At 36.9% G+C, this 20,475-nt stretch overlaps 1 protein-coding gene across 2 annotated transcripts in view; it reads right to left on the bottom strand.

The window, feature by feature from the left end:
* Positions 1–14,435, bottom strand: part of hcn1 (hyperpolarization activated cyclic nucleotide-gated potassium channel 1) — a 98,778-nt gene extending 84,343 nt beyond the window's left edge. For both annotated transcript variants that reach the window (XM_082140589.1, XM_082140590.1), the window contains exons 1-2: positions 13,545–14,435; positions 295–718 (exon numbers count right to left, since the gene is read on the bottom strand). In XM_082140589.1, the coding sequence (XP_081996715.1) occupies positions 295–718; positions 13,545–13,900 (780 nt within the window). In that variant the 5' untranslated portion in view covers positions 13,901–14,435. The remainder of the gene's footprint in view (positions 1–294; positions 719–13,544) is intronic.
* Between the last annotated feature and the right edge of the window lie 6,040 nt (positions 14,436–20,475).

Genomic DNA, 20,475 nt, shown 5'->3' with positions numbered 1-20,475 from the left:
CGGCTCTTGAGGTGTCGCCAAGGGCTAAGCAGCAGATATGATTACCTTAACCCCCAAATAAGTCTCTCCACCTCTAAAGAGCGTGTGTCAGAGGTCTCGTGCTGCAGAACAACATCTGAGCTCAAAGCACCTTGGATCGATTGCTTGACACACTTAAATGTGCACAACGTCAACTAACATCTCTTCTTGTTCATACGGGAAGCTAACAAATTCAAGACATGTTACTAAAGGCCATCTGCATCATAGTTCGTTCACACACACACACACACACTCATACACACACTGTCCCCTCACCTCCTCCCACTGGTGGATGTATCTGATGAGGCGCGAAAGCCTGAGAAGACGGAGCAAGCTGAGGATTTTGGTGAAGCGTACGATACGCAGCGCTCGGGCAGTCTTGTAGACCTCTGAATCGAAGCCTTTCTCCACTATTAGAAAGATATAATCCACCGGGATGGAGGACAGGAAGTCTACCACGAACCAACTCTTCAGGTAGTTCATCTTAATGACCTTTGGGTCCAGGATGATCTCCGAGCTCTCCTCGTTCACAATTCCCGTTCGGAAGTTCATGACCAGGTCCACCAGGAAGATGGTGTCCGAGGCCACGTTGAACACGAGCCAGGTGGTGGTGGTTTGCTCGGAAAAGAAGGTAATTCCCACAGGAATGATAATTAGATTCCCCATCATCATGATGAGCATTATCAAGTCCCAGTAGAACCTGCGGGGGAGATAAAAAGTGACTTGTTAATGTGGGACCAGTTGAAGGCAAAACCATTTCTCTTCCTGCTTAGCAGGGTTGTGCAACATTCAGAATTGAACAATTGATTCCCTTTCAATTCATGAATGTGAATTTGAGATGATTTGGCCACACCCCATAGGAAGTTGAATTGGAATGTGAATCAGAATGACAGTAAGAAGAATTTACTGAACTGCAATTCAACACAGTAAATGCATTCTAGGAAATTAGGTGTTTTCTACCCTGGTACACAAAAATAAATTTATTAAATATGATGAGACACACATATACACTACCATTCAAAAGCTTGGGGTCAGTGAGAATAAAAAAAAATGAATTAATACTTTTTGCAGAACAACCATTTTCAACATTGATACTAATAAGGAATGTTTCTTGAGCAACAATCAGCATATTAGAAAGATTTCTGAAGGATCATGTGAGTAATGATGATGAAAATTCAGCTTTGCCATTAAAGGAACAAAATACATTTTAAAATATATTAAAATAGAATAGAATTATTTTAAATTATTACTGTTTTGAGTGTGAAACAGTATTTTCCATCAAATAAATGCAACCTTGGTGATCCTTCTTTCTGAAACATTACACAAATCTTACAGACCCCAAACGTTTGCTGGCATATCAAAATATCGATAAGGCCTATAAATCTTCACACTTTAAGCGTTTTACATAATTTGTTGTCTTGATGAATTTTGCCTCTCTACACAATCAAATTCAAATTGCAATTCTACATTATTGTTGCTACCTCAATTCAAACTGGATTTTAAAAGGCATTCTCTTTTCAGTTCTCAATGGCACACAACCCTCCAGCTTAGACCGGCATGAATTTCCTAAATTTCCTGATTTGGATACATCAGCATCCCATTCTGAAGATGAGGATCAAAAACACAACATTTGCTGTTTTCTTCAGCAGGTATGACTGAATTTTTGGTCAAACGTATGGCTTAACCTTTTCCATTACCAGATCTATCAAAGCTTTACCCATGAATTGATTTTACAACCCCTTCAAAAGCACTTGCATTCCCTCCCATCCTGACTCTATTCCCAATAGCAGAAAAACGCTAGCCCTTTTCAGCAAGAAGATGATGTAGCAGGACTAGCCAGATTAAATCCCCGCTCTTTTCCGCTGGAATGCCCTCATTCCGACAGCCCTCAGATATTTGTGATCTTTCTGTGGGTTCTGTCTAACAGACTTCAGCCTGCAGTCCGCACACGATGCACTACAGCTCATTTCCCTGTCGCTTTTGATATCGCCGCCAACACTTCCTGCTGGATTGCCGCCCTGTGACAGCGCAGCACAGCTCGCGCTTTGCTCTCTGGATGAGGAGGCAAAGAGCCACAGGACCGAAAATGAAAGAGGGAGATTGTAACATGAGAGGGTTTCCCTTTCTTATGTGAGTGTTGTGTGTTTACAACCGTCTGTGTGTGAGATTCTGCTTTGCTTGTACAATACGCAGTAAGCTAATTAAAGGTACAGGGTGTAATTGCTGAGCCAGCAGCACATGCACCCTTAGGAATTAGCCTGTGTTTTGAAAACATGTGAATGGAGCCACCATAGGGGTGAATGGAATCGCGGGGGCAGTTTTGAAGGTGTTTGTTGATGCAGTACCACCAACTGCCTGCTGGGCCCAGCAATTATACCATGTGTACTTTATTAATGCGTATTGCTTGCTAGCTGAAACCAATGCCCACTAACTGACTAGTTATTTAATGCACTTCTTACAAGGACAATCTCCTTGCAGAAACCTGAGGTTAGATGTCTTGATCAAGTGCACATTTGGGATAGTTCATAGATTGTTCTATAAGAAGTTTGAACCAGCAGACTGAGATTTCGGTTAGGCAAAATTGGCTGATATTTAGCCATTTTGAGATTAGCCTATTGGCAAGAAGCATGAAATCTTACTTTTTATCTAAAAGTCTACAAACAGACCTTTTGATAATGGGTAATGCACAAATTGTTTTCATAATTTAAAAAATAAAATTATTTATTTTATTCAGCTGCTATAGCCTACTGTAAAGCTCATACACACAAACGCACGCACGCACGCACACGCATGTTTTATGGAGACTTTCCATTGACATAATGATTTTTTTACTGTACAAACTGAATATTCTATCCTCTAAGACTAACCCTGACCCTAAACCCATCACAGAAAACGTTTTGCCTTTTTACATTTTCAAAAAACATCACTTAGTATGATTTATAAGCTGTTTTCCTCATGGGGACCAAAACATTTCCCCACATGGCCACACACACACCATTTTGGCATAGATTTTTATTTTTATTTTTTAAAGAAACTGCTACTTTTATTTGTCGACGGAGCAATAATTTGATAAAAATAGTGACTGTAAATTTAGAAAATTTAAATACATTTTAAAATGTCTTAAAATAGAGCACAGTTTTTTTTTTATTGTAATATTATTTCACAATAGTACTGTATTTTTCATCAAATAAACGCAACTTTAATCATAAGAGACTTCAATTGAAAACATTTAAAGACAGCAGTGTATGGACATCCGAAATGTAAATATACTGGCATTATCAATTATCAGCATTGGCCATTGAAGAACCCTTTTCAAAAATAATGTAAAGGTTTACAGTACGTATTGATTAGAAAGATTTTTTATAAAATGTCATTGGCCTTCTTTTTCTCTCTTCACCAGAGCATTAAACTCATGCGAGAGATTTTCAGTTGCTTGGCAGAAGATGAAGCACACAGCTCGTACAGCGAGAAAAATCGCATTATGATTTCAAATCTTCAATGTTATGTAACAAGACACCCTGTGTTAAATAGACATGCAAAGAATTGAAGGACAAAACAACAGAATTTGGACTGACTGCTTATTTAATTGATTCCAAGTAAGCATATTTATTCTTTGTTTGAAAAAAAAAATTCTTATTTAATTTATTTATATTTATTCATTCAATTGAATCATCATCCTTGATGCAAATTCCCTCTTACTCATAATGCTGTCATAATCACCCTGTCCTTCCTGACAGGACCCTCTCCCGTGGGCTGTTTTGATATCTACTGGTCAAGAAGATGCTTCTGATAAATAACGAAACATCAGTCAGCCTCCATTTTCATGTCTTGCAGCGTTTGTCTGCCTTGGCAGACCAGACATGTCCCTGAAATGGCTACAGACTCTGCAATGCACATAAAAAAATCCAGTCGATAAATTTAACTTGTGCGTCTAGATGTCTATTTAGCACAGGTTAAAGACTTCCATTGTTGTTCGGAAGTGCAAATCTAATGTTTGACAACAAGCCAAACCAAACACAAGTGAAGTAATTAGCAAACATTGCTATGTTGGCGGTATTACTCGTGCCACCTAATGTGAAGAAATCTTCCTCAGCACAAAGTGAAAAATAGCCAGTTTCTATTGTCTGCCGTGAGCAGACATGAGTCAGCTCTCTGAACACACTCTGATCGGAGTCCAGCAAACAACAGAAGAGGTTTTAGTAACACTTTACCTAAAGCCTTTATTCATAATGCATTATAAAAGTATTTTTAATGCATTACTTCTGCCTTGTAATGCTCCTTATAATGCATTATATGCGGTCTCATGAATAATTGTAACCATAGTTATACACCTTTAGAAAGTATAATGCATTAAAATACGACAAACAACCAATTTCAGATGTAACAAGGAATCTGTGAATATTATAATTAGTGCTGGGCAACGATTAATCGCGGTTAATCGCATCCGAAATTGTGTTTACATAATTTATGTGTGTGTACTGTGTATAATTATTTTGTATATATTATGAATACACACATATGCTTGTATATATTTAAGAAAATGTGGTATTTATATATAAAATATTTATATTTATATATAATATAAATTATGTATAAATTTATACAGTATGTACATGCAAACATTTCTTAAATATATACTGTGTGTAAATATATGTGTATTTATATATACAAAATAATTATACACAGTACACACACATAATGTAAACACAAACATTTATTCTGGATGCGATTAATCACGATTAATCGTTGCCCAGCACTAATTATAATGCATTTTTTATCTGGTTATACAATGCATTATACATAAAGGCTTTCAGTAAAGTGTTGCCGAGATTTTTTGCAATGCTTGCAATGTTCAGAGGTCAGCGTATACACACACACACATGCTGTAATTGCATTAATGTAGCTACTGTGTCTTGTAAAGACCAAAGCCAGACGTATTTTGACGGGCGCCGGGCTGGCCTAGAGAACCACACAAAATGTCCTGGCCGCTGATAACGGCATACATCCATGAACTAAAATAGATGCTTTCAAGAATCCTATCTCATGCTAAAAACCCCTGGCTGGTGCCTCCGATGTGGCCGACGCACTTGGCTGTAATGGATCTGAGCGAATGAGAAAAGCTCTCGGCCTTGCTTTATAAATATCTACCGATTCTGTATCAAATAATTGTCTGTGCTTCGGTCCAAACAGGCATCTATGGTTAATAATATCCACTTAGGTTATTTTTTTATTTTTGGGAGCTCTAAATAGGTGAAAGAATGTATTTTGATATTACTTATGCTGTTGGTTGCAGTATAGCCAGGATTGTGGATGAAATGCATGTGGAGTATATGCAGAGGTATATCGAGTACTCGTATTGAGAGGGTTTTGATAAGCCGTTTTGCTTTTGTAACTGTAGCCTTGACAACCGACTGACAGACAGGCTGCATTGTCAGAGGTGGGATGGTTGCCATGTGACCATCTGTCCTACTGGTGAATACTAAAGACAAGCATAGAGGACGTGACCTCCACACAACGGTTCTATATGCTCAAATGCGCTTTTCTATCTCTCTACAGCTGCTGCAACTTTACCCCAGTGTGAAATGTGGTTCTTTAAAGAAATAAAAAATAAAAATAAAAATTCTGTCATGTATTAATTCTCAGGTCATTCCAGAACCCTTCATAATGAATGTGAATGAGGCTGTCAAGCTCTCAACTTGCGCACTAGATTCCAAGTATTCTGAAGTTATACGATAGCTTTGTGCGAGAAGACATTAAAGGTGTTTTTCACTGATAATCTTCCTCTGCAGTGAACTGTTGTCCGGCACAACTGCATCATTGAGTCACTGAGTTGAACTCAAGAACCGAATCAGTTGGAAATTCTGAATCATTAATGAATCACTCAAACTGGTTTTATTATCTGAATCAACCATTGAAAAGATTTGACTCAAGTAAATGATTCGCTCATGAATCATTCATCGCTGCATATGTCAGACAAATACAATGCAAAAATTATATGTATATAATTTTTGCATTATATTTATATATATATATATATTATAATACTACTGTATATATAAAATAAATATATATATATAAATATATAAAGCTTTATATGTTGCATGAAAAAAGGGAATTTCAGAGGACGTTATAAAGTGCAAGATGTAAAAGAAGAAAATAAAAGTCATACGGATTTGGAACAACGAGGGTGAGTAAATAGTGACTATTTTTAATATATATATATATTAAATATATTATATATATATTGTTATTTTTGGGGGGTGGACATGAGAGCCAGATTGCTCTTAACCTGCTATGGCCTGTTTGCAGAGCTCTGCAGTCACTGCATTCATAAATTGGGCATTTTTTAGCATTGCATCTGAGAAAAAAAACAGACTCAGGCTATTTCAAGATTACCAAGGGGCATCAATTTGAAAAAAAAAGCGAGACACGTAACCACAAAGACCTTCATTAGACTTTGGGACACGTCTTTGAGACAAGCCTCCAAAAAGCAACAGCAAAAAGCATCAATAATGCAAGACAAACTTGCATGCCCCTAAAAATAGAGGTTAATCTGGGTTTAGAAATCAGAGGCCGTTTGATAGGGAGAAGGAATCTGCTCACATACAAATCCTGCTTTTCCACAACCTGTGTGATTAATTTATAAGCCAGAGATTTGACCCAAGCTCATCTGTTACCTGATAAATCCTGCCACTAAAAAAGTAAAAAAAAAATATATAAAATAAAAGTCACTCGAAAAGGTGAAGGAATTCTGGAAAGGTGACGTCAGTCACGGTTGGAGATCTTCCATAGATTTTCCTTCCCCCTGTGAAGAATTGTGTGCACAGCAATAGGCTGGTCAAACAGGGAAAGCAAGAGGCAGATGACATGCAATATGGAGGAGCGATAAAAGAAACACACGACTGAGTCACGCGTGACGAAAGCCGATGACAAAAGGGCTCGGTCCACATCAAGTCAAGCATGAGCCCTTTTCTGAAAACAATGACTAATGAATCTTACTAACCTCCTATTAATCTTTAAAGAACCACACTGGGATATTGAGTTTCCCTGATGCTTCAGAACCAAAACAGCACATGTGAATGCTGTTGTCACTCATGTGATGTTTCTGGTTCCAACATTTCCAACACAGCTGTGATGTTATAGCAAGAAATTTAGGAAAGAATTTCCAAATTTCACAACATTAATTGAAAAAAGCATACATAAAAGCAGCTCCCTGTGTGGGTGAGAAAGGAAAGCCATTGTAAATGAGCAGACAATACCGAAGCCTGCCAAGTGTAGCCAGTATCGCACGGTTCAGGCTTTCGTCCATTAAAAGCAATAATGACAGTCATCCTCCTATTTGCTTTCTGTCCACCGTCTCCTTCTCCATATCTTGTTTTCTCTTTCTCTGTTTTCTCCTTTTATGGTTATTTCTTTGATGTAAAGCCTATTTGGCAAGTGCGATCAAAGGCTCAATATCGTGTGTACCACCTGCAGAACTGAAGCATGGCCATCTAAAGGGCCATTCACACAGAACATGTTTTTCCATTCCACTGCACTATTTTTTCATTGTTTTTCAAGGTAAACGCGCAAGATGGACGTCTTTAACTGTAGCGCTCACGTCTCGTGTCTTTTGCAGCGTCTTGCACATGACACGACATTCTAAAAACATGGCGCTCAAGCTAAAATAAGTTCAACTTTTAAAGGGGTCATGACATGAGAAATCAAATTTGCCTTGTTCTTTTGACATATAACAGGTCTTTGTACCATTAAAACATCCTGCAAATTTTATAGCTTAAAATGTCCTCCTCAGCCTATAGCTTGTGATATCACACAGGCAAATTAATTTGCATATGCCTGCCTCCAGAGCAAGAGCAATCAATAGTTTTACACCATCGATCTATAGGCCCCGCCCACTGGCGTTCAGTTGCTTAACAGATGACACTTGCCTACACTGGATATGAACGTCACGTCAAAAGCAAATAAAACCCATTATAATCTGGGTTAACTGGATACAGTATACAGATGTGTGTCCACTTTACTCCACATTCTTGAATTTGCCGACAAGAGGACAATTGGAGCAGTAAACAGAAGCATAAAGGAATGTTCTCTTCGACACATCCAGTTTAAGGAGCTCGTTTGAGTCTCTGTAAAGACTTCAGAAGGATATCAGCGTCAGGAACAAGTGATTTTTTGATGGCGTCCTGGATTGTGTCTGAGGATTATAGTTTGTTCTGAGCTTTTGAAAGCAAATTGTTTTGTAAATTAGGCACACTGTAATGGAGAGTTCGCAAAGAATCTTTTGTTGAAAGATGAAGCAGTCAGCTGTGTTGGATCACAAATAGTAAGTAAACGATTTCCTATTGCTTTGTCTGTGAATGACAAAATACTTATATTTTAGTTTATTTCAGCTTCATTTCAGTTAGCAAAAATACAAAGTTCTGTCATGAAACTCTAGATGGTGCAAGCTAATAATAGGTCCAATAACTCAACCTGCTTGTAATCACATCATTCGAGTAACCCCAGAGTGCAGTCTGGACGATTGGGGCGGGGTGACACATTAAGGCGGGGCTACTCGTGTCGCTCCGCCCACCCCCACTTTCATTGGCTTATAATACAGCAATCTTATTGGCGTGGACGCTTGAGGCATGAGCATGCGCATTCCTTTATGTACGAGTTTATGAACGATCTACTACGCTGTTTGGCCGTACTACAGAAATATTAAGTGATAACCATGGCGATTTCAATAATCAATTGGATGATGTTTTGATTAACTTAAAACGAGTTAAACAGTTAATACAACTTAATAAGTTAGATGAAGTTACTGTACAACAAACAATCCCTTCAGGCAGACCGCCGTGTAATATAGCCTACGTGCTGCTAAATCTGGGGAACGAATTCTTCATTCGTGGCCACGATATATAGCCTATATATACCTAGGTCTAAAGGAAGTGTCAAAATTATTCATATAGCGCTCAATTCACAGTGTTTTAAAGCAGCTTTACAAAAAGTCAGCCCTGCAGTGCTGAAAAGTGGGGGTTAAAAAATTATACTAAAACAGATATTATGTCAATCTACAGCTAATATTATTATTTATGTGCTCGAGCGTATTTAAGTCAAGTCAAGTCAAGTCAAGTTTATTTGTATAGCGCTTTTCACAATACAGATTGTATCAAAGCAGCTTCACAGTATTAAATTAAAATAATACAACAAAGTTTGTTTCAAGAGGAATTTATTGATTGATAAAATTAAATTAAATATCCCCAAAATATCCCCAACTGAGCAAGCCAAAGGCAACAAGTAATAAATAAGTAATAAATATTCATATATTTATGCCATATATATTTAGCCAAAGGCAACAAGTAATAATTAAGTAATAAATATTCATATCACTTCTCTGCTGGGTATTTTAATACATTTTTGAAGAAGGCTACTGTTATATTGCACAGATTTACAGCAGTTTACAGCAGATTTTTTTTAATAGCTAGGCTACAGCTCTATTAATATTTGAAACTATTTTTATCCCGTACACGCAGATTATAACATGAACACACAATGCAGGGGTGGATAAATAAATAATTAGATTTTTAATACCTGATGTCACAGTCACAGATAGTCGTAGGCCTACATGTTAACCGGCTGACAGCCTATTAGAAAACAGGAACCTTTAAAAACTCTAACATAGGCCTATACAGAACCAATATAGGCCCTGGCCCTCATATTTTATTAACAGGTAAACAACAAGGAAAATGAGTTTGCCATTAAACATTTTATTTGCGCTTTGTGGCAAAAAATGCAAGCATTGTAAAACAAATCTCGTAAAAAAAAAATCAACAACAAAAAACGGTCTTGCTTTAAAATTTTCAATCAGCTGCTTGTGTTCGGGTTGAATGGGTTGATACAGTGAATTATCATAATTTGCGTAAAAATCCGAAATTTAGCTGATCCACCGTTCCTGATGAAAATATGAAGAAGCCAAGTGAATGACGCGCTAATGTAAAACAGCTCTATTAGCCTGAAGTACACTGAGGTGCTGTCACCAAGCGTTCGTTTTTAAACAATAACTTCATCTATTGTGTGTCTTAAGTGCAATAAAACATTAGCATTTAATAGTTCTTTTATACGGCCAAATCATTCACAAAATAGTACATAAAGGAATGCGCATGCTCAGGCTTGAATCGTCTAGGGCTAGGCCAATAAGATTGCTGTGAAATAAACCAATTAAATTGGGGGTGGTTGGAGCGCGCCCCAATGTGTCGCCCCGCCCCATCGTCCAGACTGCACTCTGGGGTACTACCATCATTCTCTATAGGGCACAGCTGATTGGTTCATGCTGTATCAGTAGCCAATGAGCTTGCTGCTCAATCTTCAAATGCTCTGTCAGCATTTGCTATAGCAGTTGCAGCGTGCTTTCAGAAACCCTCCACCTTCCCCAGCTCCACCTGTATAGATCTGCTTCAGGTAATTCATGTATGCTATATTGTACAGCAGCAGCTTGTTTTAATTGCTCTCAGCAGTGTGTTCTGTATGTATTGGCAGTAGGAAGTCCCGTACTTGCTCTGCAGCAGCAGCAATAACAGAAGCACAAACGTAGCAGATCTATTCCACCAAGACCAAACATATCAACACTGTCATATCCATTACCATGCCAAACACTCTGAGAGTTGACGTGACAGAAATGTTTTAAATAGTTTTAATTAGAAATAACAAAACTGTTTGGTTTTTAAATAATGTCTTCAAACCATCTGTATGTACAGTACGTTTTATGCAGAAATGTCAATTTAAAGGTTACTAATTGATCAAAAAAGTCTTTGAAGCTGAATGTGTAATTTGAAACTCCCTGTCTGCCATTGGTCAGTCGAACAGTAAGTCCCACCCCCAAAATCACTCCATTGGGTGAGCTAGTGTTACTGTGCCCTATCAAATAGATCAATGCCACAGACCCAATTTTTGGTGGAAAATTAAATATATATATATATATATATATATATATATATTATGTAAATATGTATTTTGACATAAAAAAAGCTTTAATTACTAGATTCTCAAAATGACCTCCTCAATAAGAATATCTTGCAGCAAGCATATGATTGCTAAGCAGCCGCGTCCTTTGTACATTATGGCAGAAAGGTCAATCACGTTACATCACAGGGTTAAGAGCGATGTTAATCTCGTTCAGTGTGTGTTGGACATCTAATCCGATCTCACCTTCTCTCATCCCTGCTGTGATGTTGGAGGGCTTTACACAAACCATTCTGATCTGTTTCAGGGGTGGCATAACCTAGGGCCCTAGTGGTTAAAGACCTGAAAGGTTGTGGGATTAAATCCATGAACTATCCCCATTGTGTTCTTGAGCGGGACATGAGTTGCTTCCTCTAATAAGTGCACTGAGAGCCGCATTGCATAAAAACATCAGCTAAATGTCAAGTAGAAGTAGCAGTGGAAATTTACTTCCAGTAGATATGATGGCTCATTCCTGTTGTGCAGTAATGACTAACCTCTGTACCTTGAAAAAGTGATGTATATGATAGTGTTGTAACTTAAATTATTCCAAAATATTTCTAGGATACAACAGACTAGAAGCACTAGTGAGTATATCGCCATTTTTGCCATGTCTTCTCCTAACATGAAAAACTGGCAATTTATTAGGATATATACAAATTATCATCTTTTAAACAATTTCTGTTCTTTTATTAAACAGGATTAAATGTTTGAGAGTAAGACAAACCAACTACGTCACTTACTGGAGGATGATGTCATCGCTTTTGTCAGTTAAAGGGTTACAAAAGACTAACAAGATGGAAAGTGATATTGAAAACATGATTTGTTTGAAACATTTGTTTAGATAAAGAAAAAATAAAGAAACACCTTGAGAATTCCTTAATAAATAGCCTAGTTTTCATTTTATAGACATGGCATTTGCTCAAACTGAGGTTATGATTTAAAATTCATCCCTGTTTACTTAATTATGAAATTGTAAGTAATATGCATACTGGCTATTATAATAATTATAGTAATATTTGATTCTGTATGTTAAGACTTATATAATGTTGACTTGAAAATGAACTGCATATTAGGAATGACCCTGCTTTTGGTAGTTATAGTGCCTTGGGAGTGCAACTTCTGAGTTGTTATGTTCTTATACATGTTACACATGATATGCCAAAGCAAAGTACATCAAGCACATGGAATAAATAAAACAGTGAGGCAGGTGGGAGTCGAGCTAATGACCCTGTAAGGGATAGTTTTCAGAAAGTTTTCCGCATTCATGGAGAGCGTGGAGCTGTTTTCAGCACCATGGAGAGCGTAACGGGCAGATGGGAAGTTGAAACTAATGACCAGACATGTTATTGTTTTCTATCTATCTATCTATCTATCTATCTATCTATCTATCTATCTATCTATCTATCTATCTATCTATCTATCTATCTATCTATCTATCTATCTGTCTATCTATCTATCTATCTATCTCTCTATCTATCTATTTGTCTGTCTGTCTGTCGGTCTACATTGTAAAAATGTTTATCTACACAATTATGGTAAAACATACTGGCAGCTTTGGATGTCATAACTTTACTGTAAAAACATGACAATGTATTTTGCTGACGGTATAACTGATTTTTATAACTGATGTTTACTGTACACCAACATATTTAAGCTATTCGGGTTGTTACTGTAAAAATGTACAGATTATCAGTCAGGCGGTACAACTGAAAGCCACATGATGACTTAGAGTTCATCAAAACTGTAGATATGTATGTATATATATATATATATATATATATATATATATATATATATATATATATATATCCCTATTCATTTATTGAGGTGAGATTCTAACTGAAGACTTTAAACCTTCAAATGGACTAACCAACTCCAATTGGTGCACAACCAAATTGAATTATGTAATAATTCCATTCCTAACAGGCTATTTGACAGGAATTATGTGATAATTGCAAATTATTTGTCCTTAGTAGTCTCATTAGAAGTATATAAGCTAGTCAAGTTGTGCATAAAGCATTCTTCTGGGGGGCACTGGGTTTGAAAATCCCCACCTTTCACCTGACTAACGCGATTAGCGTTAAACTGCTTTAGATCAACTGTGTAGCTCTAAAATTGGCATGGGCTGGTGACAGCCACACGGGTTCATATAGTGTCACGAGATAAAACAATAGAATAATCCGCGTTTATGCCTTAAACAAGACGTGATCTCGCAGCCACCATCGTTCCTCCTCACGGCAGACACTAACAGCTATGTGTTTACAATGCCAAAGAGTGGTGCATCATTCCCTGCGCGCACCAGCACACGTCTTATACAACAGCAGAATGCCCAATGATGGCAGGTCGGAGACGTCCCATGATGACTGCCGTGCCATTTATTCACCGAGATGACATTCACCCCTACTCATGCCAAGGACATTGCATGCGTTCCGGTTCCCCGAAACGCCATGCAAAATGACTGCAAACGCGCCGCGCGGCGCACGCAGAGCCCATTTTACATTGACCTGAGTGTGCGTGGGAAGGTGACTTTCCACACTCCTTACCTAAAATCACTATAGGGGTGAATGATCCAATATCCAGCCGTCTGCACTCTCTCCTGCTCTTTCTCCACGGCTTTCTGACTCCCGAACATCCGCAAGGAGAACTTATTCACCCCGGGCTGCATCATGGCTCCAAATTGCCGCTGCATAAACCCAGATTGCCTGGACGCGGCGTCTATATCGTCAAAACCGACCATGGCTTCTTCCCGGTCCCCCTTGCCACCCACTGAGTTGGCGTGGTCTTTCATGTTCTGGCTCCCCATGCTGTTCTTCAAGATCGAGTCTTGCCTCTGGAACACATTATTCCCATCCACTTTCTCCTCTTTGTTGCTCGAAAACGAATTGGATTTGTCTTCCATGGCGGTTTCAGAACGTGCTGTCTCCGGGTGCGGAGGACAGGCTACGCGTAAAAGTCGAAAGGAGCAGCTGGCGGCTCTTCTGTTTCATTGGACGTCCCTCAAACCACCGCTGCCTCCAGTGTGAGTGCTGCTGCACAACTGAGAGGCAGAGTCGTGGTGAACCCGACAGGATCAGCTTTCTTGGGCTGCTGCCATCTACTGTCGGGATTGAGCGCGGAACCGCGTCCCGTTTCTCTCCACTGCGCTGCGCGGATATGCTTCCACACTGAAAGGGTGCCAAAGGAATACAATTTGAACATGATGTTGTAGATGCAAATCGGGGTTATGTAAAGCATTTGGGAAGGGCATGTTTTATTATGAGGTAAATTGAAATGGCAATTATATTATGAAAGACTAACATCTCTGTGGTTAAGACGATCTATACAATCTCATATGCCATAGGGGTTTATGGAATGACAAAATCGAGTATCATTTTTAAAGAATTTATACATATATTTTGTATTATGGTAATGGTAGACTCTATTATGGGTATTTTGATGTAGGTAGCAATGAATAAATAAAAATGTATATATATATATTTGAATTCACTTATTCGTGTTTTGAACTGATTTATTTAATTATTCATTTATTATTTATTTGAACAATCCAGTGAATTAATTACAACTGAATTGTACTTCATCTCATTTGGCTCTTTTCTCTTTTTACTTGATGGCCACAATCCAAAAAATTATTATTTGTACAAAAGTCTGGCATCAGTCCAAAACCAACTTCACATTATGTAACCGTTTAAAATCAAAAGTCTGTAAACAGTAAAACATATTATATAATGTATATTATAAAACAGTTCTGACTGGGCTGGCAGTTCTGATTGGATGGGCCATTCAAAGTCATTGTAAAATTCCAGAGGGAATAGCAACCCAATCATTACATTTTATCATTTAGCAGACGCTTTTATCCAAAGCCACTAACAAATGAAGAACATCACAAGTGTTTTGTCATACAAGAGCCAACAATATTCATATATCTAGTGCTGACAGAAAATATTAAATGTAAGTGACCAAAGTATAAACATTATAGCCAAATCTTTACTGGTTGACGCATTTATCACATGAAAAACCTACCATATTGCCAGCCCTATATGGCAATATTTCACATTTATATTTTAAATTCAAGACTATCAACCTGGTTGCAGGTTAAATCCACTGCCAGTATAGGGACATTTTGAATCATAAAACATGGCTAACTAATCTTTCTGGGTCTTTAAAATCTGCTTTCATCTGATTCTTTCAACCATGAGAGAACCGCTCCCAAATAACACTGGAAGCACTGGCCCTGAACTGATAGTTTTCCCAAAATAAAGCTTTTCTTGTGAGTGATCTGATACCATCTGTGAGAAATGTGAAAAAGTCTACTTTATGGACCCTGCAAACATTATCGTTTAATAAATGGCCCTCAATGCATTTCATGCATAAAACACAATATTTAAATGTGTAGTATTTAAATTTAGTCTTTCGATGTCAGCTCATCCAATTGATTTCATTCTTACAAGCTGTTCCCAGTTGCAGATAACTGATTTAGAGAGGAAAATAGGGTTGTGTTGTGGTTATGATGGTGGTTTGTGCATGCTGGACAGTTGTGTGCCAGTTGTGGAAATATAACAATGCACATCCAGTTAAAACTGGTGAACTGATGAAACCAGACCAAGCCCACCTGCTACCCTGCCATCCTGCTATGATGTGAGGCTTAAAACACCACATTTTCCCATTTCATACATAATGATTTTGAACTCGCCCAAAATCAGAAGCTATGGTAGATTCTGTAAAACGGAGGCAATATCGGCATCTCATTAACTGCTTGTTTACCATATTATAACAACAAAACAGTGGTGGATTGCTAGCACTGCCATTAAAAAGGTTTTGAATACTACAACGTTCAAAGGTTTGGGATCGGTTAGATTTAAAAAAAAAAAAAAAAAATTGTAAGAAATCTCTTATGCTCATCAAGGCTGCATTTATTTGATCATAAATTCAAGGGGAAAAAACAAATATTGTGAAATATTATTACGACTTAAAATGTGCTATTTTAATGTGTTTTAAAATGTAATCTATTCTTGTAATGGCAAAGCTGATCTTCATCAGTTACTACTCCAGTCTCACTGTCAGCAGTGTATGGGAATTAAGTTACCTTTAAAAGTAATGCATTAAAAGATTGTGTTACTCCCTAAAAAGTAACTAATTGCATTACTTAGTTACTTTTTATGGAAAGTAATGTGTTGCGTTACGTTACTTTGCGTTTCCTTTTCTCACCTGGTCTGGGCTTGCTTGTTTGATTTATTTAAAGCAAAAAAGTTATATTTTTGGCAAATGTAAAGGTCCTTTCACCATATTTAATTATTTTGTTGTTGTTATTATTTATATTTTGTTGTACATTTAAAATAATGTGTTACTTTACTAGTTACTTGAATGAAAAAGTAATCTGATTATGTAACTCGCGTTGCTTGTATGCATTACCCCAACACTGGTCACATGGTCCTTCAAAAATCATTTTTATAAACTGATTTGGTGCTCAAGAAACATTTCTTATTAATATCAATCAAACAGTCATGCTGCTTAATGGTTTTGTTCACACCACGATACCGCTTTTCCAGATTCTTTGATAATTAGAAAGTTTTATAAAGCATAAACTGATGGCATTGGTTTATGCTTTCTAATATTACTGATTTAAAAACTTAAGCCTTGTTTCCTGGGCACAGATGGTTGTGGACTATTATTACAACAAAAATGATGATTCACCGCTGGAAAATCTGTGTACAGGGAACTTCCTGCAAATGGGCATCATTCATATGAAGACTATCCAGCATAGCACATTTGGCAGTGAGGTCATTATATAAGTTAACCAAATTAAAGCTGACATTCCTTTTATTGCCTCCGTTTTGCTTTCAGCCAGAGTTTTGCCTGGATTAGTTGGCATACCAACTGTTCCCTTACGGGGCAGTCCAGAATGCTTGTGTAACTTTAGTTTTGGGGCGATGCGTTGCGTAATTTTGGAACACAAGGTAATAACTCTCAGAGACTGACCACAGAGCTTAAGCGTTGGATCACGTGTGTGGGGAGAAACTCTGGCATGTGCAAAGGTCTCGCTGGACGAAACTGCAACAGATGAGACAAGTGAAGGTCATTTCAAATCAGTGCTGTATGTTTTTTATATCAGAAAATGTGATTTGATGCTCTGAGGCTAATTAATAAAGCTGAATTTGGCACAGATGTGGGAAGCTGAATTGCTTAGCATCCTGTGGGGCTAATGTTCTCATGTGCGTCGATTTGGTTACAGTCACTCATTCGATATTTTGATGTGAAACATTACATGCTTTTTACACCAGCTATTCACACAACGCATATAGACTTCCACCAAACAAAACAAAGCATTACGTTTCAAAATGAAAGACTCTTTCTGCTTTGTCATTCATACACACACATTGCAATGCATTTCCCCCCCCCCCCCCCCACACACACACACTTTTTTTTGAAAGACAGATGATCAATTATAAAATATATAATGATGAATTCTACAATATATAATTCAATAAGATAAAAGTCTGTGATTGACATCAGGTTTGAAGCACTTTGAAAATCTAATAAGTAATATAATGAGGAACATCTTCAAATGGTGCAGGTGAGGTTGTGATTATGCCATACACACATACTTTAGAGCTCTTTCTGTTGTTCTGAATATCAGCAACATTTTCTCTCTCATATTCTTTAACTGTAATCCTATCTCAGATATGTCTTGTATCACGGGCCGTTGTGTCTGCATTATGGCCTCAGGGGAAATAAAGTACTATTACTCTGATTCTGTCTTGCCATGTCAGAGCAGCTGAAAACGAACAGGAAACGGAAGACTTTCCTGTTTTAGTTTCCATTCGACCTTGTGCTAGTTCACGTTCAATGTTTTGGGGGCTTGTCAGGGTGGTTTCACCTTAACTGCACTGAATAAGAATCTGTTATCTGGATTAAGGGAATTATTGTTGAGCTCTCTGAAAGTTTATGACATCTCTCTCCCTCTGTGTTGTCCTCTGATAGTTCACCCTTAGGGCAAAAAAGCTTCTTGAGGAAAGACACATTATTGTCAGTCGTCTCTTTTTGACATCTAAAACATTGGATAAACGAGAACCACCTTTTTGGACATCACCTTTGCAAGAAAGTAGCTCAGCTAGCACAATTACATTGTAAAAACGTTGTTTAACAGCTGTGAAAGTGTTATAATGATAGTTTAATCCTATAGCATATACTTAAAGGGATAGGTCACCCAAAATTAAAGCTTTATCATTATTTATTCACCCTCATGTCACTCCAAAACCCGAATATCTGCCTTCTCACAAAGCCCATTTATTTTATTTTATTTTATTTTATTTTATTTTATTTTATTTTATTTTATTTTATTTTATTTTATTTTATTTTATTTTATTTTATTTTATTTTATTTTATTTTATTTTATTTTATTTATCTTATTTATTTTATTTATCTTATTTATTTATTTTATTTTACAAGAAGTGCCTGGCCACTGCCTGACCACCAATGCAAGTAAATCCAAAAGTAGGAAAAAATTTTAAACATCATAAAGGTAGTCCATATTCCAAATATATTCCAAATATTTATTTTTGTGTGAACTATTCTTTTAATAGGCCTACAGCAGGTTTATATATATATATATACACAGTACATACTTATATATATTTGTTATGACATCGGCTTCAAACATTACTATGCTCATGATAACTTTTGTGAACTTTGTCTACACTAAGTAAATCCACTTTACCATCGAATTACTCTTCGACAGCCATGCCATCGAAATATTATACAGAGCTACCGCAAAAACGGAAGTTCAAAGACAAAACTCGAAAGATGGCTGCGCTTGTTTCTCTGTGCTTAGGTAAGACCAATAATAATAAAATAGCTATTAATTCGATGTGGCTTTAGTTGTATTTTAAAACATTCCACAAATGTTGCCGTTGTTGTTGCTAAAATATTAGGTATATTCACTTTTCCAACTTAACTTAGGTCTGACTTAACTAAGTCTTATCTGGTTCCGATCGTTCAAATGTAAATGCATGTAATTTACATTGTACTGTGATGTAAAATAACTGCATTTTAGTAGGCTACAGTATTTTTTGTAAGCAAGGAAAAAGATAATTACACTTAAAGACAATCTGAATAATCGTGCTGTTTGTTTGGTTCCTACATCCATTTTAATGTGAATTCAGATTGGTCTGTGATCTTGTTTATGCACCCTTGTCCTCTGCTAGTTCTGGTTTGCTAATGATTGATGACTTTACTTCAGACGAAACTGAAGGTCAGTTGAGGGCCAGTACTCTCCTTGTGAAGTCAAACTCTCATTCGCAAGCTGTTCAGGCTGTGTCTGACTCGTGCATCCATGAAAATACTGTAAGTGTTCTGTGGACTAAAGCAATCAAGTGGGCTCATTGCGGTATGGATTTATCCACCTTGGCAGAGGGGGCAAAAGAGAAGCATCAGGGCATCGAAAATGAAATTGTCCATCCAGCGGCCATGAGGCATTACCTCTAATGCGAGGACATTACTTGCAGGAGAAAGGGAAGAGAGAGAGAGAGAGAGAGAGAGTAAACTCACAATAGGCGGTTGCCTGGGTGTTGCTATGCGGTTGCAAGGCTGTTTCTAGGTGGTTGCTATAGGTGATTGCTTAAAGAAAGGTAAAAGGAGAGAGATGTGCAGACATAATAAAGACTGATAAGGAGGGCGAAAAAGACATAAAGAGACAACCTTGGTCAATACTTCATGGTCACTTTAACTCCCAGAGTAAGAGCTTGTCTGTGTTTAAATGGGATCTCTGACTCAGCTCAGCTTCAGTTCGAGTTAGTGAACACTATTTAAACTGCATTGGCCATTGTGTTGTCTCTCTTCACCTGCACTATCAGTGTTCAGTTGCTGCACTGCAGTCTATCCATTGAGACAAAGAAAGAAAATCCCCAGTCAGAAGTCTGCTGCTCTGCATAGGCCTATTACATTTCAACACGAGCTTGTGTAACTTCTGAACCTGACTGACAAATATTCAGTGCCAAACCTCACAGTATTGCTTTCCAAATTATAATTTGTATATTTATTTTAATGTTTAATGTATTGTATAGTTTATTGATTATTATTACTTAATAATAATAATAATAATTTAGTAATAATATTTTTGTATATGTAGAAAATTAATGTTATTAACTGTTAAGTTATATGATAATAATATATTTAATATAATTGCTTATATTTTTTTAGCAATAATAGTTTATATATTAATTAAATTAATGTTATTGCATTTTATTAAATTATATAATAATACAAATAATAATAATAATAAATATTGTGAATATTTGTATGATTATAATTTGTATATTATTATTTTTTAATGTTTAATATACATATTATATACTTATTATTAATTATTATGACTAAATTAATAATAAAAATAATTATAATAATAACAACAACAATAATAATCTCTCTCTTTCTTAGCATTATTCCCGCACATTTGCAGGGCCCGCTTCACACACACAT

Source organism: Leuciscus leuciscus (genome assembly GCF_965113295.1).
Source record: "Leuciscus leuciscus genome assembly, chromosome: 16".
NCBI classification, from domain to species: Eukaryota; Metazoa; Chordata; class Actinopteri; order Cypriniformes; family Leuciscidae; genus Leuciscus; species Leuciscus leuciscus.
This window is presented reverse-complemented; position numbering and strand designations above follow the sequence as displayed.